This window comes from Amblyomma maculatum, chromosome 11 (genome assembly GCF_055883805.1).
Source record: "Amblyomma maculatum isolate TAMU_Amacu chromosome 11, ASM5588380v1, whole genome shotgun sequence".
In the NCBI taxonomy this organism is placed as follows: Eukaryota; Metazoa; Arthropoda; class Arachnida; order Ixodida; family Ixodidae; genus Amblyomma; species Amblyomma maculatum.
The window spans coordinates 7,049,130-7,072,325 of record NC_139354.1 but is presented as its reverse complement, the minus strand read 5'-3'; the positions used below and the strand labels follow the sequence as shown (position 1 = coordinate 7,072,325).

General features: G+C 42.7%; 1 protein-coding gene across 3 annotated transcripts in view; it reads left to right on the top strand.

Annotated features, from left to right (window-relative positions):
• Positions 1–417: 417 nt before the first annotated feature.
• The window catches only part of LOC146172725 (serine/threonine-protein phosphatase 4 regulatory subunit 4-like), a 42,224-nt gene continuing 19,445 nt past the window's right edge, over positions 418–23,196 (top strand). For all 3 annotated transcript variants that reach the window (XM_084584152.1, XM_084584150.1, XM_084584151.1), the window contains exons 1-9: positions 418–871; positions 3,290–3,338; positions 4,728–4,836; positions 8,097–8,170; positions 9,524–9,630; positions 13,143–13,250; positions 13,429–13,550; positions 16,810–16,920; positions 18,711–18,868. In XM_084584152.1, coding sequence (XP_084440278.1) covers positions 789–871; positions 3,290–3,338; positions 4,728–4,836; positions 8,097–8,170; positions 9,524–9,630; positions 13,143–13,250; positions 13,429–13,550; positions 16,810–16,920; positions 18,711–18,868 — 921 coding nt within the window. In that variant the 5' untranslated portion in view covers positions 418–788. The remainder of the gene's footprint in view (positions 872–3,289; positions 3,339–4,727; positions 4,837–8,096; positions 8,171–9,523; positions 9,631–13,142; positions 13,251–13,428; positions 13,551–16,809; positions 16,921–18,710; positions 18,869–23,196) is intronic.

Here is a 23,196-nt window from a genome sequence, read left to right as displayed (position 1 = left end):
TATTGTGCGGTGAGGTGTGCTTCCATCATTTCCGCTAAGGTGTTATGAATTCCTAACTTTAGTAGTGTTTCATTTGGGGTATGACGAGGAGGTTAAGCGCAATTTTATAGGACTGCCTAATTAGTGAATCCAGGTCGTCCCTTTCTCTAACTGTACTTGGCTGTGGATTCAAAATACGCTCCACGCGAGCCCCTTCCGCCTCAACCATTCGAAACCGAAACACTCACGGCCTATTTTAGACCTCTTTCACTTTCACTTAACTTCTTGCATCGTCTGAACTCTCTTCTGTTTTATATATCTTCTTTTTTTGACTGCAAAGTGACGCCAGTGACGCGCTGTTCTCATTATCATCATCACTATCGTCCCCTTCTCTTGGCACGTGCTGCCCAGATGTTTTTAGTTTATGGTCCTGTTGTATGTCGTGCAAGCTGCAAGCCGTCCGCTTCTCGTGTGCGCTGCTTTTCGCGTCGAGCAGGTTGAGCGGGCTGTCGTCCTTGAATAGTTTGCTGTGCATTTTCTGCACCTGGCACTCCAGGAAGAACTTCCACGACCTTTATATGTGCCCAGGCGCGCCGATAATTGCAAGTTTGTGAAACGCAAGCGAATATAAAATGCTTGGTGCATCAGAGCGTCGCGCGGGAGCAGCCTTGTGGTCCCGCGTCTCGCGGTCCTTTACGACTCCGTGGAAGGATGCAGTTGACAGCTGGCACAGCTGACGCGGGCTCAATCGTAAAGCACTCCTCTTGGTTTGGGACAATCTATGAACTGTACATCCAACGCTTCGAGCGATGCTGCCAGCAAATGGTTCGTTAGCGTCCCGTGAGCAGGCTTGCTCGTCGCCACCTCTGGTTCTGGCTGAGGACGATTGCGGGTAATGCTTCCCCGTCTCTTCCTTTTCGTGTGACATTTGGCCCGTGGTCCGGCTGATTAGGGGTGAAAAGCGTGATCGCTCCGTTTTCTTCATCACATAACGATTGAAAGCTGTTGTTTTCTTTCCTGAAATCTGATGCCTAGACTCTCAAAGATACCGGGGCGAAAACTTGGAATGCTTGTATCCATAACTAGCAGTAAATTGTACGATCGAACTTAAACGAGTTCGTATTTTCTTGCGAAGAATTTCTGGCATTTCAGTGTGTGCGTGCCGTTTCTCTCATTTCTCTCATGAAGTCGTTGCTTACTTATCTTCAAACACGTTTCTGCTGTGCTGTTTGCTTGTTTCCTTAAATACTTAGTTTAATTAGTATTTATACATTGCGCATTGGTGTTCATCGCTCAAATGGTCTTTGTGAAAATCAACGGACATTCCGGGAACATTTCTAGTCAGAAAAGGGAAATGTAACTTTCGGTTTGGTTTGGTTCGTTTTATGTGGTTGATCGTCTCAAAGCAACTCTGGCTATAGACTTGCACTGCCCAGGGGGCGCCGCGAAAACGGGGCTAAAAAGCGCCCCCTAGGCGTCTGCTGGGTAGTACATCCCCGGCGTCTGCATTCGAATGCATGGAGTCAGTATGGATCCACCGCTTTAATTTCTATTATGTATGAATTACAACGAATTTAAGGCGCTGAAAATTCGTTTAGAGCTGCCACGACGTAAACAAAGGCAATAAATAATCCAAAGGTCAGGCATTATACGGCATGCTGCAATCGGAGGCAAAGTCTCGGCGCGCTGCCAGTCGATATAGCCAGGCGAGTGTCGCGCGAATTCGTGGAGCTCTACGAAAGTTTTACACGCAGCTGAGCTAAAGCAAGTGAATCCACGAAACCGCAACACGGATAGGCAGCGTAAATAACCCCTCCGAGGCACAAAAAGTCCTTCCGATGGGCACCATGAGCCGGCCGTGCACGGGTCGTTGGGGTTTGCGTTCAATGCATGCCTGTGATCTTGTAAGTTGATCCTAAGCTGGTTTTTGCTTTCTACGCCCTGTTTAGCTGATAAGTCACACTCACACTCGTAATGTTTGCAGATACAGTCCACATACTGGAAAGTCCCACAGAAAGCTGAAGCTGGGACTGCAGATACGTTCGAATTACACCGCAGCAGGCGCTTGTGTTCGTCGTTAGGTGCAGATATCATAAGGCACGCTGACCTCGTTTCACTGCTCAACTGATACATGATTTATGTGCTTGCAGCTCTCGAGCCAGAGTTTTTGCCTGTTGGGGGCAGTGGAGACTTTGCATATTAGAATTAAGCGCTCTATCAGATCAAGAACGCGCAGTGCATGACCGAAATGCTATTGTCGGCTGCTTAGTAATTATAAATATGTCCCAAATGACGCCTTTTACTGTTTTCTCTTGAAAGCGAATGGCCGCTTTCATCGAGATAGCAAACGTTTTCAGTAAACTCTAGTTTATCGTCCTCACTTTTCGTTGCTTGACGTACGCACGTGCAGTTCTTACTTACACAGCTGCCGAAAACAGTAGCATAATGGACGGTTTCGCTCTCGATCTCAAATAAACACTCGTATATAGCTGCACTCTACATATTTCAGCTGTGAGACGGCGGAGAGGCCAGCTTAAAGCGAACGGCGTTTCTCTAACCAGTGCATGCATGCCCATGACCGCCCGTACCAATCGCACCGTAGCCCCATTTTGTGCGACTTGAAAGAAGGCAGTAGAGTTGAACAATGAAATTGTTAACTTGTCCGTGGCACCCTACCACACGAGCAAAAAAAGCAGCGGTGACGATGTTTCGAGACGGATGGTACACGGCAAGATCAATTTGCCGCATGCTTTGAACATTTTGCCGGAAGGCAGCCACAGCGCTTCTTCTTCTTCTTCTTTTTTTTTTAATGTTAGGCTACTGTTGGTTCACAATGATGTCCATGATACATGACGACTCTTTTCACGCTCACGAAGGGGCAAAAAGAAGCAAGAATCGACGTAGAAAGCCTGCGAGATATGCGCTGCAGCATAGGCAGAGCCACCGTTGTACTACCCAGCCAGGCTTTACTTGGCTGCCACGAGGCGGCACCACCTTACTCAAAACTCCTGCGCAAGGTCCCTATGAGGGACTCCGTAGTGGAGAGCTGCTAATAATCTCGACCGCTTTGGGCGCTTTAACGTACGTACACTGACTTTGTACAGCTAGTGCGTGGTCGCCTTGCATTTCACCCTGACCACTCAGCCACTGCGGCGGGGAAAATTCCAAAAGCGTTAATGTAGCTGGTTGGAAACAGGTAAAGCCTCGCATATAGACATTGTGTGGTTGAGAGACATGCGCGTGTCATGCCATTTGCAAGTGCTGTTACACCTTTGCAACACTTCTTTCTTTTCTTTTTTTGATCTGACAGGTCACTAGATGATCTTCCTGTGCAGTCACCATTCCAGCCACCTTCTCAAGTATGGACACATTGGCTTGTGTCAAGCAAGCATTCATTTCATGAACACAATCATGTTCACTTCCCAAAATCAACTTGCTTTCAATAGAGGCACAGTGTCCTTGTACTTATACTCTGCACTGCAGAAATCACACCCAGATTGGATACTGTGTTATAGATAGATGCAGCTAAAAAAAAAAAATGTGGCAGATTCCTTTCAGAGGAAGCCTTTCAGCCACTGGCACTGACCAACTTTCATTGTGCCGCCTTTAATCCAATTATATGCCATGGCATACCCCCATCTCCCACATCCTGTGTTATCACGCTAGCATATCTAAGGCCTCCTGTGATGTGTAAAAGCTGGCTTTTTGTTGAGTTTAGCCAATTGTAGAAAATTATAAATATCAAATAAAGGGACTTCTGTTTTTAGGGCTCCTTTATTCGGCCCCAATTGCTGTTTCTGAAACTCTCCTACAATAAATTAAATGCAGAGTGAAAAGATGAATGGCTGAAGCTCATCAGGATCTCTGCAAGACCTATGGTTGTGCTTAACATTCACAAATTTTCACATTACTTCAGAAAAGTTGCGAGCAGATGCCAGTTTTATTTTTCCAGTTCCCAGAAACTTGAAAAACTGTGATCTCACGTTTGGAGTAGAAAACGTTAGGCAAGTTCAAGCAGGGTTAAACCTATGATCGTGTGAATGTTGTACGACATTCCAGTTCAATTATGTGTTTAGCGTGTTTTTGATCACTATCAGCCTCTAGCCTCGCATCCTGTTCTGGTATTTCAGGAGTTTGTACCGTCTTGTGCCTCGTACATTTTCTCTTCAGTTCTTACTGTCTCATGGCCACATCTTCAGGATCCATAGAAGTTTTATATTAGCCAGACTGAACATTGCATCAGGAACCATCAAAGGGAGCGTTCACTACAAATAAATTGAAAAGAAGACAGATGTACACACTCGGTTGTGCATGTCATCAGCTGTGAAAGATCTGGCTTTCCAAGTTTGAAGGCACACAGATTTTAGGAAAGAGTTCGAAGAAGATGACACGAATCAGTTTGGAACTCTTATAAGAAAAATCCGTCTGTTAATTATGTGTTTACACTAAGTAGGTATAATAAGATTGAGATGTACCAGATTGCCCAAAAAGAAGCTTTTCTGAAATGCATAGGCCATAAACCAACAGCCAAACCAGTCACAAACAGAAGCTGTGAGCGTTGGGTCTCTAACAAGGGATTTGCATATCCCTCAGCTATTGATGTAAATGACTGGTTATGATTTTGCTTTTACATGCTGTAGAAAATGTTTTGAAATATGTGCATATGGTGTAGAAATGTGCTCCCCCCCCCCCGCCCCCCCCCCCCCATTTATTGCAGCTACTAAGTGTTTTCTATTATGCTCTTGCAGGATGGTAAACCCTTGGCAAAGTTTCTTGAGAGCACCACTCTGGTATCGCAGTCGTTTGCCCAGTCTCTCCTGCAAAGCATCCTGACCAGTGTGGAGAGCAAGGACCCAGGTATGGTCTGCTTTTGAATTATTCTTTTGGTCTAGAGATAACAATATGGTTCTGGAAGGTTTGTTTACTCTTCATGTTGCAACCTGAAATGGTCGTTTAAAATGGTCTGTCATTGATTTGGCAAGCCTTCTTGGGCTAGCCGTCTCATTGTTGCACAAAGTTCTAACTTGGTGAACTTTGTTACAGGTGAGGAAGGAAGCAGACACAACACCTGTGCTGGTCTGTGCCGGCTTCCTTCCTTTGTCCATGTACACTCCAGATTGATTTTATGCTGAATCGAGACAAATAGCCTTAGAAGTCCTCTTCTAACTGCCAGTACCGACCCATCATGATGGTGCAGTAGTTAGGGTGCTCGACTGCTGTGCCCAAGGTACGAGATGGAATCCCAGCCATGGTGGCCGCTTTTTGATGAAGGTGAAAAGCCAGGCGCCTGTGTGCTGTGTGCTGTGTTGTCAGTGCACATTAAAGAACCCCAGGTGGTCGAAATTTCCGGAGTCTTCCCCTGCAGCATCTCTCATAACCTGAGTCACTTTGGGACGTTAAACCCCATAAACCAATCTTTTTTAAACACCCAGCACAGCGGAAGAAGGAGAAGCAAGTAGACGGGAACAGTGCTTTTCCCGCCTACTCGCTTGTCCTTTGTCTGTTGCGCTGTATGTTTAAGAAATGTTGCACCAACTGATTAAACTCTCCATTTTATTGCATCCCATAAATCAAACGAAACCACTATCAAGAACCCAGGACTGACTCTGTAACTCTAGTCGAAACAATATTCATATCTTCAAAGCTTCAAACTTTTTTTCAGTCTTTTTTCTATTGCTCATTTTCTCCCGACCTACATGGCCGGCAGATAGAAAACCAAATGCGGTTATGTATTACTTTTTGCTGTTCGTGGCTGGTGTCGATAACGTTTCAGTGATATAGGTGAAAAGGTCCAAACCTGCGTGGCTGTGATCGTTATTAGTCAGCAGAGTTGTTTATAAAGGATTCTCCCTGTTTTTTTGTCATCGCAAAGGAGTGCGTTGAAAGCCGTAGCCTGTCTGTAAGAGTTGCGTTGATCTATATTCTGCCCCACATGTACCAACAACTCTCGTTGAAGGAAAGTGATTGGGAGCAGCCTTTCGCCAAGCACAATTACAGGGAATTCAGCGCAGCACAAAGACACAGAAGAAAGGGGGCATCACGGGTGTTTACTCCAACTGTTTAATCAGTTGCAGTTAACACACATATATAGCCTTCTCAAATAAAGCGCATGCGTGCAAGGTATCAAGGAGAGGCATCAATCTAATCAAAGAAAGCGTGACAGAAATGTTTGCTCAGCGTCATAAAGGAATACCGACGTATCACTGATACAATTCGAACCTACTTGTTTTATATAGAAGGTTTCTAAAGTTTCTCGAGCCATCTGAAGCCTGCCTCTGTCCAGGATCCTCACATCGCGGAACTATGGTACACAACTGGTGCAAGCCCTACAGTGCTAAACAAGTCGCTCACCCTCATTATTTTCAATGTCTTTTGCATGTTTCATAAGTCGGTCCTTCATGCAACGTCCCGTCTGTCCAATATAGGATTTTCCACAAGACAGTGGTATCGCATAGAAGACACTGGTGGTGCACTTAGCGAACTTCTGGCAATGCCTCTTCTTACAGCCAGCCATTTTTTGGCCTTCGCACGTTATGCGACGGCTTAGCTGGGCAAGCTTGCGGGGGGCAGAAAGTACCACTTATATTGGAAGATCCCATATTGGACAGACTGGACGTTGCGTGAATGACCGACTTATGGAACGTGCAAAAGACATCGAAAATAAGGAGGGTGAGCGACTTGTTTTGCACTGTAGAGCTTGCACCAATTGTGTACCACGGTTTCGCGACGTAAGGATCCTGGGTAGAGGCAGGCATCAGACGGCTCGTGAAATTTTAGAAGCCTGTTCGAATTGTATCAGTGATACGTCGGTATTCTTCTATGACGCTGAGCAAACGTTTCTGTCACGCTTTCTTTGATTAGATTGATGCGTCTCCTTGACACCTTGCATGCGTGCGCTTTAGCCAAGAAGGCTGTATATGTGTGTTACTTGTTTTTGATTAAACAGTTGGAGTAAGCACCCGCTGTGTCCCCTTTCTTGTGTGTGTTTTTGTATGCGCTGTATTCCTTGTAATTATCAGCAGTTAACTCTGTTTCGCCAAGTTTTTCAATTTTCATACTAATCATTTTCTTGTCAGTGGCCGCGGTATTTCTGCATAATATCTGTAGCATTGGTCCTCCTTACATTGATTTGATTCCTCTGTCTACCTTAAAAACATTTAAAGTGAGCTGAAATTAAAATTTTCAAACTAAAGAAAGTTTTTCATTTAAATCCACCCTAATATACGAGGTTTTATTATTCAATTGCGTATTGTGTGTACTCTGCACGCAAAGACTTCAGTGCCCAATAATATCTGTGAGTACTTTTGGCAATAAAATAGAGGACGAGCTTTAAGTTTCTTGCTCAGAAAGAAGTCTCGACCTTGCCAGTTGTCAAAATGAGTTACTGGACTAGGGGCGTCTCACTTGGTCAGTTGTGTCCGACAGTAGGAAACAACTTAGAAAAAGTGCTACCTATGAGCCATAGTACACAGTCTCTGCTAAACAATAAACAAAATCAGTTTTTGAAATCTGCCTATACCAAATAAGTCGGAGGCATCAAAATTGTTTAGCTAGTAATTTTATTTGACGCTGAGCTTTTTATTTGGGTAATCAGAAATGCTTGAACAGCGAACTACTTGCTGCTGTGGTGGGATTTTGTGTAGCGGTTACTACAGACATGAGTTTTGTCTGACTGTAGTACTTGCTTTGTCTAATGTGTGTGGATTTGGCATGGGTAAAGCATTTCATTTTCATTTCTACCTTACATGTCTTTGAATCTTTCCTACAAAATTAAGTATCGTTCAACTATGATACAATCAGCGTGTGCATGCATGCCATATTTAAAATCCCAGGTTGAAACCAGGAAGGTCACTTGTGCTATCCGAGCATGTTTGTTTTTATTCATCAATCTGGCATGCAGTTTTAGTGCAAAAACAGCAGTTCAGACAACTGAGCTCCTCTCATCGCTTATTATCAGCAGTTCATCTGCAAAAACGCCTCTTGAACACAACTGAACAGAATGAGATGCACTCCTAAAAGCTGTTGTTCCTTCTGCTCTGTCACATCCAGGTGCTGCTTGCTTTAAGTGACCCCTCTTTGCAATTTTTTTTAGCTCGGTAACTTCTTTTTGTTCCCAGTGGTGGCAAAGGCGTGGGCTGACACTCTACTGGATGTTTTGGAACTACTTCCAAGGGCCACCATTTCTGAACAGGTGAGCAGTGCTTACTTTTATTCTTTTTTGAAATGTTCACGTCAGCTTGTCAGCTTTTCAAGCTGTCAGTGTCACGGAGGACTTAACCTTGAACAACCTTGAACGTCAAACTCCCCCTTCCTTCTCTCAAGTCTGGCAAGTACTGCACCTTTCCTTTCTTACAAGCCAGTGTACAGTATACAAGAGAAAAATATGAAAACCTGATCTTGACTTGGTTAGATGTAGGTGTCCACAATTCCATGGCATCCACTCAAAAGTATGTCTCCTCCTTCCTTTCTTCAAAACCTAATTTAAATAAATATTATGAAAAACTGTGGATTGAAAAGGCGGGTGTTAAGAGGCTATCGCTGCAGCACTCACAGCTTTCGCTCTATCACTAGGTTCAAGCCGTGCTTAAACCCCCACAACTTTTGTGACATTCTGTCAGCAATAAATGAAATGTAAACCAGAGAACTTAAATGCCAATGCAAAACCACGAAGATATTATCTTCTGGAGAAAAAATGCGCTTGAGGTTGAATAACCCTCTTAAAGGGCAGTCTTACTTTTGAGATGAAATGAACGCTTTCTGAGCATGGTCGCAAATACTGGGTCACACGAAGATGCCATGGGAAAATTTTATTGTGAGGTCTAAGAAGGCGAACCACGTAAAAAAAGAATTGCTGCCACTTCTTCATTCCTGGCCGTACAGCTTGAATAACTAATGGGACCTAATGGTGACCCTTGACACTGTGATCATGCTAACCTGTGCTTCCCTGGGCTAATATCTCATTTTGCAGTTCATGTTTTAGCTTTCTTGTTTGCATTTCACTTGTAGCCAGTGGTACACATTGTGTGCATCTAGCTAGCATCTGCATAGAATGTGACTTTTCATTTCAGTGTGATCAGAGCAATTTGCAATCGGGTATATTTGTATTGTTAGAGGACCTCTAATGAATTAATTAGTACTATTTACTCGCACATGTTTGTGTGCACGCCAGACATGTTTGTGTGCACATGTTTGTGTGCAGGGTCATGCCTTGTTACCACTCATAAGCTTGTCTTCCGAATGCAGCGGTGTAATATACAACTTATTTTTTTTATGCTGCCTGAAAGAGATTAGAGGTGTTCTGTCTTGATGCACCAGTTACATTGCTCAACTTTGCTGTTAGTCACAGCCAGGATCGAATCCCGGCCTCGGCGGCCGCTTTTCGATGGAGCCGAAAAGCAAGGCGCCCGTGTGCTATGCGTTGTCAGTGCACGTTAAAGAACCCCAGGTGGTCGAAATTTTTGGAGTCCTCCACTACGGCTTCTCTCATAGCCTGAGTCACTTTGGGACGTTAAACCCCACAAACCAAACCAAGCCTTATTCGTAGGTGCTGCAAGTCGCAGTGCAGAAAGGGCATGCCTCACAGTCACCCTTGTCTCGACTTGTCTCTTGTCGGCTTCTGGGGGCATTGGCTGCGCTACTGGAACCTTGCCTGTGAGTTCCTGCCACTTTTTGTTTGTCATTCTTTTTCGCAGTTATAAAATTTCTGCTGAGTTGAGTACCTTTTTTATTTTTTGAATAAGTGTCTGGCTATTATTTTTGGAAAAATACTTACCATCTACATAGTGCAGCTAGTTTCTGTACCACTGGTGTATTGAATATGGTGTGTATTATTAATTGCACTAAAGAGACTACAGCTGGATATTATGTCGGATTAAGCACGTGTTTAGTTCCTGCCAAGAACCTGTGATGTGATAGTAGTTGAGGTGAGGGATTAAGCACGTGTTCAGTTCCTGCCAAGAACCTGTGATGTGATAGTAGTTGAGGTGAGCTGAATGGCAGCATTAGTGATCAGTATGTTAAATGTCATTGTTTTTGTCTCCCAACCTGGTGTAGTCTGAATGGCAAGTGATTGTTCATCCAGGTCTCTTACATTCCGGATTTGGTGATAAGACCAATTGCTGAGTATTGCATTGCCTCCAAATAAGACGCTGTCTCTCAGTTTACTGGTATGCTTTTCAAATATACTCTCTGAACTATGAAGAAGCACTTCTTTGCCCAAGTAACATTCTTTCTTGTGAATAGCAAAAATATTGTGGTTAAATGCAATACTGAATGCTATGTGACCTCATCTCCGCTAAAGAAATTCTTCCTGTTGAATTCTTGCCACTTGATTACCACAATAAGTTGTTGCTACTGGGTATAAAACTGACTCCTTGTTGAAAGTGTAGAGGCATCACATTTTTCTACCGTATTTATGCTTTAGACTTACTAGTAAACATGTATCATCACTTCAAATTTCCTTACTCATACGAAATAATTCATAATTGCATTTCTTCTGCCACACAGTTTCAGTTTCACGTTGCTCAACAATGGTTGCAATGTCGCAAGTGAGTATGAGATTACGTGAATCTTGCGAAAACTGCAATACAGTACAGTGCAGTCCACTTAATGACAATATATATTGAAAAAACAGAGAATTTGATTTTTGTGACCGATGGGCATTATATATCTGGACCAGTGGCAAAAAAAAAAAGGAGGAAGAAAAGAACACACCCACATATTTTTCAATTCATGCAGGCTTGCCTATTTACCAGTGATGAGTGAGTGATTTGAACAAAGTAAATCGTCGTAAAGGGTACTGTACACTTTATTACAGGACACTTAAATAGCCATGAAATAACAAGAATGCTTAAAAAGTCAGAAATTTGCATTCACGTGAGCGGCAGCTAAAGCTTTACAATCGTTGGGAGCATCGGCTTTGGTAGCGCGTACACTAGCGGCAGTCCTTTTTTGTGCGTGAATCCATCAGCGACTGGATGAACTGCAGGACATCCCCAGCCTTGATGATCATTATAATCGTAGAGTGTGAATGACCATACATATTTACTTGCAAAATTCCCAACCTTGAAACCCTGTCAGAAATCTCAATGAATCTGCATTTTCACCTTGACAGAAATTTGCATCGGGTGAGGAGGACCTCAAAACGCTTCTTTTCTGAACTGTTGCAAACCAGTGCCGCCATCATTTCCACTGTGCTGACGTCATGCACTCACAGCAGCCCAGCAAACAATATGGCGACGCCCTGGAAGCCCTCATTGCAAAGGTCTACTGCCAGCGTCTTGATCAGCGCTTCTCTCACGGTCACGCAATCGTGCGATGGTGATAAGGCTGAACCATTTGTGTGGCCTTTGCCGCGCAAATGGTTCAGCCTTGACGATAGCACTCATTTCATAACCGCACATAATGCCCCCTTGCAAATTTCTCCACACCCATCTGTTTTCGGCACGTGTGTCAAGTTTTCATGTTATTCTCTTCTCAGTGTTTATTTTTTTGTCAAACATTGACAAATTTTCAGGGTAAACACATCTTCCGGGCGTCCAGAAAGCTATCTCTGTATCTGATATGCTGCCGATAAATGATCATTATATATAGTTTATTTTTACATAGGGGCAATGGGAAAACTGATAAATCCCAACATTTGAATCGTTATAAGCGATATAATGTTATATTTGGTATCGTTGTAAGTGGATTGCACCGTATCTTTTTGTCCAGTCGCTGTCATTCAGATTTCTGAGGCAGCTTAGTTAAGTTTGTGGGAACTAAAAGTACAAAGCAACAAATGGATTGCTCCTTTTTTTTTTTTTTATGCGTCATGTGGTCTCATATCTGCTTGTGACGTTGTAGCCTTTGTTCGGCCACTTGAAACCAAAACTGAAACTGTAAATACACTATTTATTGAGTGCTGGCAAATTTCATGCTCAGTCCACGTGTGCCAATTTCATATGCACAGTTTCAAAGTAAAAATATATTTGGAAAAATTTTGGGTCTTTACGCTTCTAAGAAAAGACAGAGCTGGACTTTTTGTTTTCCCCCTTTTTTCTCACTGTTACTGATATATATTCTTGGCTTAACCTTTTCAGTGACTTGCACATAATCAAAATGGATGAAATTGCTTTGTCAGTGCTTGGTTGCTCAGTCTCACCATGGGTGAGGTGTGGGCCAGTCAGTGTGTGTCCATGCTTCGGTGCATGCGTCAGACTGATGGGTAGCCATGCTTAACACAGCTTACACTCTGATAACTAGTTTTAACAGGGACAAACTCTGCAGTATTTTTGAGCTAGCTTTATCAGAGCCACAGATATCGACAATGCAAAATGGTGCTTGTACTCTTCTTCCTCTTCCTCAACTCGTGCGCTCCAAGACAGCTGGAAAAATAAACCTTATTGAGGACTGCGCCCAGCCATAAATATGTCATGCAGTGGTAAATTGCAGCCGCATGCACAAAGGCATTGGCCTCACTCATGCATGCCTGGGGTTGTCATGCAGCAACAACAAACGGATGACTTTCGCAGCTGCCGGAAGTGTGTCTGCAACATCGTGGCTGTTGTGGCAGTAGTAAATGGCAGCCTCTGGTGGCCTATCATTTGCTTGACGTCAACATACTTTTGACATATATCTTGCTGAATAATAGTTCCAAAAATCACCATCACTTTCTGATGAATCAGCCCACGAATTCTAAAAATGTGATATTTTTAAAGTAAATAGTGAATAAAAACTGTTGGTGCATGCTCAAAAACATTTCTTCTACACATTGAACACATTTACCAAGAACCTTTGAACCCACCTCCTGGTCCCTTTAAACGTCCCGTTGAATATGTTGCATGATCACTTGGTCTGAGTGCCTCTAACTTTCGAAGAAACCTTTACAAATTTTTCGGTTGCCGTACACTCCCAAATGCACTTTCAAATAAAAATCTTGGTAAGTCATAAGGTCACTGTTGGTCTATTGTACCAGATTTACTCACCTGGTGAAGTCACTCACGGTATAGCAAATGGGGTCCCCTTTCGTTATCAAAATCCGGAAAGGTTGTAATCGATTGCAGTGCAATTTGTATTGTAACATAATAAATGCACCTCCCAGATTAGCGCCAAGATTGTTCTTTTCTTTTTATTTTTACAAAACGCTTGTCTCCTTTTTGTGAGAGATGCTTCATCTCAAACAGTGTGCAGAGAGAGCTCCTACCTTTGGCGGAATCCCTGTGCCAAGACCCCGAACCGGACGTGCGAGCTGCCGTGTGCCGTCAGCTGGGAGCCCTCACTCGGTCAGCTGGGTGAGTGTGCCATCTCTGAGCAAAGTGCTCGTTCATGATTCTTTCACTGCCACAGTTCTTGAATCGTAATGCTTGCAAATAGAGCTGATGTGTTGGAAGAACTGGCTTCTGTGCACAAGTTTTCTTTGTTGATGGATGTTGATAGTTTATTGCCATTTGTTGATTGTTGTTTTTGCAGGCTGGGAATGACCAGGCAGTATCTTTTACCATGCCTTGTGGAGTTGTCGAGCGATGGCGACTTTGCAGTACGCCGTGCCGCTTTGGAGATGGCTGTTACTATGCTGAGCCTCCTAGATGACGGTTGGTATTCTCTTTGAAATGCCCTTTTAAAAGAGTACAGGCACCAGGTTTTGAAGCAGCCAAATATGATTGCTTTCCTCTCATACAGAGATGCTCCCAAGCAATGCCAACCTCTCGTGTTCCCATGAAGATATTTTATTTTAATTTGTCCTTTATCACAATCCAGGTAAAGACTCAGTTTTTCAAAACCCATCATCAGCGACATCTTTGTGGCGAAAGTATACACATATATACTGTATGCACTCGCATATGCTCACCATTTGTTTCTCGGAAAATTGATGCAAAGTTGGGGGGTACGATAATTATGCGGGAAAGATTTTCGAGCAAATGTTTTGGAGCGCTAGAAGCAAATTTAAATAGGTGTTAATCGGGATTCTTAGGCCAGCTATTGTAAATATAAATAAAAAATTACTTTCAAGCGGAATTTACTTTTAATTATAAGTACAGGGTCGCCAAAAGTGCGAATTGCTAAAACACTTTATTTGCCGCATGCAGCCTCATCATCACTCCCCGTATTTCATGGTATAATATTCACAGCAGACCAGACAGTTCTACTTATGGTCAGAGAATTGATCCGAGTCCGTGTCGACACTGCAATTGCTGCCTCCAGTAATGTACAGTACTACGCAGAACTTGTTGATGCCGAAGTGCCTGCTGGCAGCGCGGTTGCTATGCTGTAGCGCGTACTCGAAAGCTTTCAGCTTAAAAGCAGTTGTACGGCTTGCGTACCGCCCCATCGCAGTGCATCACCAAGAACACGGTAAATGGCAGAACAAAGCAAGTAACATGGTCAGAACAAAGGAACAATGACGAGACGCAAAAGCACCTCTCAAAATGGCGACGACTGCAAGCATCGTGGAGGTTAAAAAAACGACAAGCATAACCTATGATGATGATCTATTCGAGCATGCTATCGCCGCCTGATAGCGTGCGCTTAGAACGAGGCCAGCTAGGTTCTGTAGCAGTCCAAAGATGGTGCTTGCTACTACTAGCAGACGACTGTTGCCGTGGTCGGTGGTGTGATGATTATGCAAGGAAAAAGAATTTTTATTTTTGACGCCCAGTGCGGGGGTTGCGAGCACTATGCGAGTAAATAGGGCAGTAAATAACACGATGTCATCAAACAACTGTGGTAGCTTAGAGTCAGCAGAGCAAAGAGCAGTGATGACACGCTTTGGAAAGGACCAACACTGTAATAAAAGTTGGGCTTTTGTCACCCCTTCACTAGGAAGCCCATCTCATAATAAAATATGCTCGACTTACATTACGCCTTCAATAGCAGAACTACCAGTCACCAGGTGAGTTGCGTGGGGCAGCAAGTGCTAAGTGGCATTGAGGAAAAAAGCTCGCTTGTATTGCAGTAATCACTACTACCATTACCTCAGCTTGGCCAACAATCTCCACAATTTGTTTATTATAGACGGTCCTGTACACAAGGGCTGTTATGTACACGAAGAAACAGTACTAACCCATTTTTCAGATGCCAGATTGGCTGGCAGTGCTGGTAAGTCGGGATGAGAGAGCAGCATCTTCAATGTATTCAACACATCTCTCCAATCGACACTCCCAGCACACCAACCCAAGCTTCCAAGCTTGAATCGCTGGCAAGCATGTTGAAATCAAAGTGGTTAAGTCGGCAACATCTGCGTCATCAGGCGACAGAATGTCAGAGTCTGAAGAGGTTCTTGGCGATGACATTTTCCTGTGCATGCGATCGTAAGCAGACGAAAAACGCCACCCATATGCATTAGTAGGTTCTGTGTCCAGGTGATCCCGAGTCATTCAATCGGGGGTGTATTTGTGACATTTATTAATTTAGTTACTATCACATTACCCTCAACACCTTTTGGCATTACAGTAGGGGGAAGAATTACAATATGAATAGTGCTACATGCTGGCAGGAGGATATCACCCCACGCTCGTTCTCAGAGATATTGAAGATGAAACTGGTCTTGATAGATGCCCTGATAACTAATTGAGCTGTGCTGGGGCTTTTCGCATTGCAGTCCCTATATTTTGTACCATTCGATTTAAGCAGTAGTCCCAAAACAGAGAATGTATGTACGTGTCTATACTCCTGTAAGCGTAATGTGTGATTGCCTGTTGGCATTAAAAGATATATGAACTTGGAATTAGAATTGAAGTTTATTAAACCAGGTTCCAGCCAAGGTCTCAGCTACCATTAATGTACTTAACTGCACAACACTGCATGTCTAATACACTTGGCTAAAACTTTATTAATTTGGTTCGTGTCAATTCGGACTGCTACTAGGCTCCTGCAAAACGCCTGTCTAAGTCTAGGGCTTCAGAAGCTAATTTGTTCAGCCACCCTTGAGCTGGCGTTGAATAATTCGGATGGGCTCTTGAAGTTACACTGTGCCCTGCTCAGCGCGAAATCTCCCTCGGGCCAGAAGTGCACATTTCACTGTTTCCCGCATGCAAATGATGTGCTCGCAGCTGCAGGTGTGTTGATGACTAGCTAGCTGCGTAGTTTCGTTTTTTAAGGTTCACCATCAGCCCACGGTGATGGCGACTGGTTGGAACAATGATAGCCCTATCACTCCTTTTCTTTATGCAAGCAATCTTGCCATTGTGGCACAAACACATGTTTTCCTTGCATCTGCCCATGTGTTACTTTTATGTAGCAACACATGTGAAGAAGCACCAGCATTACCACATTGCACATGGAAAGAAGCCATAGAAATCCTTGCCATTATGGCACAGCTATACCTTTGATGCTATCGGCAGAGTGCACAAATCAAGTCATCACAAAAAATCACTATTGTCTTGCAGCTTTTGTCCCTAAAGTAGATAACCTCTGAGTAGCTTTTTTCTGGACTAATTCACCAGGATGCAAGTGGCTTCCGGCAATTTTTTGATGGCCGTTCGGTAATCCAACATTAGTATCATTCTAACGCTCCTTCTACTCCTTAGAAGTGTGAATTAATGAGGTGTTAACTTTCCTGGTTCTGCTGTTGGTTTTTGATTATTTGGCCTAGGAAGGGATTGCAGTATTGATATACTTAAGTGTCGGGCTATCGGTTCAAATTAACAAAAGTCCAGGGTAATGATATGCAGTCCATGGCACTGCTTTTTCATAGCTTTGCTTTGTTATGCATCCGTTTTACCGCCAACAAGACATCGAAGCACCTTCTCTTCTTGTAAAAACTTATTGCAGGTTGTGTATGCATAGCAGTATTGGTCCGACAGAACCGACACTAATTCCGAAATGCTCACATTATTGCTCCTTGTCTTCTAGCATCATGCCGAGACAGCTTGGTGTCCTTGGTGGTTCAGTGGAAACACCGCCCTGTCCATGAGCTTCCCTTCCTGGCCAGTCAGATGGGACCATTGTGCCACCTGCCGGCAGGTGGGGCACTGTTTCTTGCCTGTTCCTTATTTTTCCTCTTTTTTATTGCCTAAGTGTATATATAAAAGACTCCACCTTTGAAGCAGTGCTAATATTTGAGTGGCAAAAAATGCGACACAAGGCATTGACTGCACATGCATTGTTCACAATGGCAGTCCGGCATTGGTCTAGTATGTCTACTATAATTTGGCTCTGTGTCATATTTAACTGCCCTGTTTCTATGCACTGTTTTACATCACACCATTTTGATCACCATGTGCTAATTACCCAGCAAAATGGAAACCTTTCCTACTGACATTTGATCTGTATATCTATCTGCTTGAGATGTCCAAATGTCCATCTCAAGTGAGACGTCTGCATATCACCATCACAAATAGGCAAGCCCATCCAGTTTGCGATAGTTTTGCTACTGTTTTCTTTTACGTTCGTTGTCTCATTATTACACTGGGGTGTCACTTTAGTTCTTTTCCAGAGAAAGCGACTTGCACAGCGCAGTTTCGCTGACGGCAGCAACTGTGGCCCGTGTAGGAGAAGCGAGTGCTCTTAGCTCATTAGCCTACAGCGCTTTCATTTTGCTTTTTTCAACGTGCTCGCTTCACTGAAGCCAGCCACAGTCGCTGCTGCCAGCACAACCTTGCTGCGCAAGTTGCCATCTCTGGAAGAAAGGAATGTGGCACCCCAATGGTAGCTGGAACTTTTCCAGCTGCTCTGCTGTTCGCATTTTATTTGACGCTGATACTACATACAGTTAAACCTCCATGTAGAAAATTCCTCAATATTGCGAAGTTTTCCGAATCCCCAAAGCCGCCCCCATGGAAGTGCGTGCATTTTAAAACTCCATGTAACAAACATGTTGTGGTGGTTGACCTCGATATAATGAACTCAGTGGTGCCGACTCTCTTAGCTGGTGCTGATTTACTGGAAATTTGGCAGAACCCCGTAAGTTTCAGAATGGTAAAACATGAACCGACATGAGAGGAACGTCTACTATAGTAATGAGTGACCGCAGTTAATACAATATGCCGCATTTAAGTGCCGATGGTGCGTTACATGAAAAACACAGCAGTCTCCGCTGCTTTTGCTTTCAGAACAGGGCACTACGGCCGCTCAAGCCGAAATTCTAAGATGAGAGGCTACCATCTAAGAATGTTGGTTCAAGCTCAAAAGCAGCGAAACGTAACAGAACAAAGGAAAAAGACACAGGGCGAGCGCTGTGCGTCTAATGCTGCCACGCGGTTGCTCGCAGGCTCCCACACATCGGTAGAGGAAATAACGTAGCTCGCTAGCGACGGAGACAGTGCCGGTTTCCTAAGGCAATAAGGGTGGGCGAGCGTGAACATGGTTGAAGACGCAGGCGTTTACTCGCTCGGTGACGCCGCCCTCTCTCCCCCGACAGATTCCTTCTCTACTCTTTCTTCACTCTCTTGTAGACTTGTCCTGCAAGCCACGGCAGAGGCTGCCGCTGCAGTCGTGCAGCGATCGCAAAATTTTCACCGTTTCTATGCCTTCGAATAAATCTGATTTACTGTAAACACTTGCAAGGTGGATTCGCTTATAATGAATTCCTTATCTGGTTTTCACTATGCACGGGCCTTCAGGGTCTTCAAGCGAAAACTGCATATAACGAAAACCTGGACGTAAAGAAAAATTGCGAACATATTACAAATTTGTTATAAGCAGGTTTAACTGTACAATACAGTCTGAATACGACGGCAACAGTCCTTGAGATCAAACCCAGCATTGCTTTGTAGGCATTTCTCTGATCCTGCCTCATCCTAAACTGTTTGCAGGGATTGTGGACAAAGATGGATGGCTCCTGGAACTCTACCGAGAGTTGTCTACAGTTGGTTTGCACGAGTCTAAGCATGGTAGCCCTGCTGTCATAGATGCATCCGCATCCCAAGCCAACGCCATCCTGTGCCGTCACGCGTGTGCCCGATTCTTTCCAGTAAGATTGTCTCGAGTCCTTTGATTTTAATTTGTCGACCTTGGCGTTATCATTGAGCTAGGGCTCTGTGAAAGTGACAGTGTGGCAACAAAATATGGAAGGGTCACAGAGATTATGTCTTTCTCTTGTGAGGGGAAAACGCAGCCTGCTTATAAAAGGGGGACGGATAAGCCAATAAACTGTGTGATAAATAAATAAGGGTGTGCGAATATTGAAATTTTCGAATACGAATATGAGGGAAAAATTTCGTTGAATATCGAATATTTGCTCAGTGGGAAAAAAAATTGAAAATAAGAAAACAGCACACATTGTTCATCTTGTTTATACCGAAATTCTTATAGTATTTGCTAACCAACATTAAACTAGAATTAGACAGTATCAATTTTTATACTGGATCGATACAGCAGTTTTTTCTACAGAAATGACGGGCATGAAACTTAGTGGAGCAGTCATATCGCTGCTAAATGTTATAAAGTTCAATGAAACCGGAATAAGACTAAAGGTTTTTTTTACTCTTTTTCGTCATGTGCTTAGCATGCGTATACTTCTGGAAGGTTTCCCTTCACAAAATGGCCCCGTTACATTTTGAGGATGCTTCACTGCACTGTCAACACGGTCAAGCATTGCAGTGAAGCTCGAAGTCTGCGATGAGTTAGAACATTTTGGTGTACTATTCGATAATTCTTGAATATTAGAAAATTTCAAATATTTGATTTTGGAATATGAATATGAATTGCATGACAACCATGCTTTATTTGTATTTGAAGTTGTTAATATTCGTTCACCCCCATAAATAAGTTGTGCGGCATTTTTAAATATACCACAAGAATTTTTTTGTTCTTTTCTTCACCTCTTACATGCACCCTTTTTTTTTTCTTTTGTTTAAGTGAGCAAACTGGTATGTTCCTATTGTCTGTCCAGTGCTCTTTGATGGATGTATTTTCATCGACTGTGAATGCTGTTGCCAGTAGGAATGACTGCGTTGATCTTGTTCATGGCAGAGGGTTCAACATAAGTATTCTATTTATGCTACATCAGTATGCTTTTCATAGTAATATAGCCTAGCCCTTTTGGGCAAGAAAGCAAGAACATTATTCACTATGCTTCTCTCTTTTTTTTTCTTTTCATTATACTTGGGTTCATTTTCTTTTGAGGTCTTTTTAAATAGGTTATTAATGATTCTTGTCTTCTGTACCATCTCTTTCCCACTGTTGATGGCACGGAAGTTACTTTTGATTGAGCATACTAGTATAGCAGTTCGCTTTTCTTTTCTCTGTGGTTAAAAGAATTTGGGCATCCTTGATGCTAGCAATCAAACCTGCCGAGCTTGCCCACTTTGTTTTGGATGTAAAGGTATCACTTGATTACTGTTATTTTGGATATATTGGAGTTTCTGCTATCTCAGCGACAGCTCTTGGTGTGCATAAAGATGCGACTGTTACATATGGTGCAGATTGCTATGCTCAGATTTTATTCGGATTGATTATGTGTTTTGCTTTCTGTATTCCTTCTGTTTTTGCCAAACATGCGACTGGACTTTTCAGGATCATTGAAGAGCAGGTAATATTAGACTCTTTCCAACTTTCACCTGTAGACATTTTACTTTCTTTTCTCTTTTTATAATAATTTTGTTTTGGCTGAACTCATTGAGACACCCCCCCCCATTTCTGTTGAAACCGAAAACTCTTCCACTTAAATAGCCTGAACAATCTCAAAAAATTCAATTATAGGTAGTAATTTTGTAGCATGGAACACTAAATTTTCATTTCTTGTGAGCATATTTAGAAGAAGTCCACAAATCGCAGTATCAAAATAACCAGACAATATGGTAAGCACTTGAGCAAATGCACAAGCATGGTGGTTTCTTTATTTTTTTTTTTTTTTTCAATGGCATCAGGAGCTTAAATGAAATGACAGTCTACTTTATATGCAATGTGTCTACATAAATGTGCCAAAACGCATGCTGCCCAGCTCACTGTTGCAAAAAATAATTTTTTGCACTTGCTAGCTGACTTCCTAGCTACGATGTGAGGAGGGCTGAATCTACCTGAATGAAAGAAACCCTCTAAGGTTTAGGACAATCTGAGAAAAGTTCTGGGTTCATTGCATACAAAATGGTGTGCATAGCAGCTAAAAGGGTCGAAAATAGGGCTATGCAAATATTAAGAAGTTTTTAACACAAATGCAAATGTGTTTGACATTCGGGCCATATTCAAGTTCAAGGTATAGATATTAGAGACTTTCCATATATGTTCAACAATAGGCGAATACCTCGCACTGACTTTAATAGGTTTGACCATGGCAAAATGCAATACAGTACTAGAGCCCTTTTATAGTAAAGTCACTTGGACTGGCAAAATTCTTTACTATATCAGAGTCTTTACTAAGTTGTAGGTGATGACATGGCCCTGAAGATTGTATTAGGTAATTAAATGGCTAATTACTGAGCACGTCTTGTTGATTTATGAAAAAAAAAAAGCCACTCTAACATGCCTTCCATTCCTCTCTTATCGTCTCAATGTGCAGTTTTCTTTCTTTCAGTTATCAGATTTGTGTTTAGATCTTGTGTAAGTACCTCTTTAGCATGAATACAATGTGGCTACGAATACAACTGAGTTTGGTTTAATGTGAAAAGCAAAGCTTCGCATTAGCATGGCGTCTCCTTTTGCTGTTTTTGTCGTTTAAGAAGGAAAAGGTGAGAAATGTGCACGACAGTGAAGTGCACCAAAATTGCATAGCCATACCTCCACCACTTCCTCGTGCTTCGTGCTGCGAATGTTAGGCCATTTCTTCCCTTCCCTACTTCTTGCTGTACTTTTATTATTTTACTTTTTCAGCAAACTGCCCGCCTTCTTTCCACTTCATAGTCCGCTTCACTTTTTTGTTTTCCTATTTGCCGCATGCTTTCCCTTACTTCTAAAATGCATACGTAAAGTTGCCTTCTCCTCACAGCTGATCAGCGTGGTGCTAAAGCCAAATAAAATACACTTGGGGAGATTTTTTTTTTTTTTTTTTTTTTCAGAAAAGAAAAAATCTTGCGATAAATTTACCTTGCATCCTAGGTTGCGTGCATGTGGTGATGTCATTTTTGTGGGGAGTAGGTCACTGTGGCCAAACACTTTATCAAAAAATCAAACTTTATCAAATTTTTTTATCAAAAATGTCTTTAAAGGAGAAAAAATGTAGTAATCTATGCGAATGTTAGGCCATTTCTTCCTTTCCCTACTTATTCTCGCAGCACCTTTGCTCTCACTTTTTCAACTATCCTATGATGGAAGAGGAACTGGGACTTTACTTACACTTTACTATTTTTAGCGCTATCCAAATTTATTATATTGAGGTTTCACTGCATTTGAGTAAATCATCAAAAGATTGAATTTGAAGTGCCAGTAAAACAGCACAAAACATTTTCTTCTCTTTCTTATTGCTCATTAATTATTTCGTTGACCGATTGCACTCAAGTGCAGCTAGGCACGGATCTATGGCAAAATTCTACAAGTCTGCTTTCTCACATGGCGTCTAGAAACCAGATGGCCATTTACCATCAGTTCAAACAATCGCGAGGCGAATATGTTTACTTTTGCAGCAATAGCTGTAGTCGCTTCACTGCATGCTATGGTGGCAGCAGAGGGGAGGGAGTGCTGCATCCCCGCCCTCATCGCGCTACCCTGCCAAAGGTTCTCTTGGGGCTGGTTGCTTGACCACGTGGACGCAGACCAAGTCAGTGGCGGGCCATCAATTAAACAAATAGTGGGCATAATTAGGAGCAGGCCCTTGGCAGCGCAGCTTGCTCGCTTTTGCCTGGGATGCTTTCTGCGTAGAGATACAAAAAAGATTCATCTATAACTCCAAACATATGAGTTGGTGCTCTCAAATTTTTCTGCGGGCAAAAAAAGATTTTGTTACTATGTATTTGATGAAATTTCTTCTGAACAAGTACTGCATGTCATCGCTTACTCCTGGACTTCATAAGATCAACCAACCTTTTCCATTAATTTAATCAGTTCTTCATTCTTCATCACATACAAAGCTCATGTCCCGAGGCAATAAATATTGTTACAAAAAAAGTGCTGCAGTGAAAACTCGCAGGTTCGATCACCGACACGAAGTCAAATAAAATGAAGTCAATGATGACGATGGCCCTGTAATCTACACCTTGTAATCTTTAGTGATGAAAATTCTGGACAGCAATGGCTTTTCTGCATTTTCAACATCCTGTTTTGTTCAAATTGCGCAAAGTTTTGAATGAAAGCAAACTTGTTTATACTGTTGGTGTTGACAACTATCGGCTTCAGTTTGCATAAACTGAAAGTTACAAAATTAGCAAG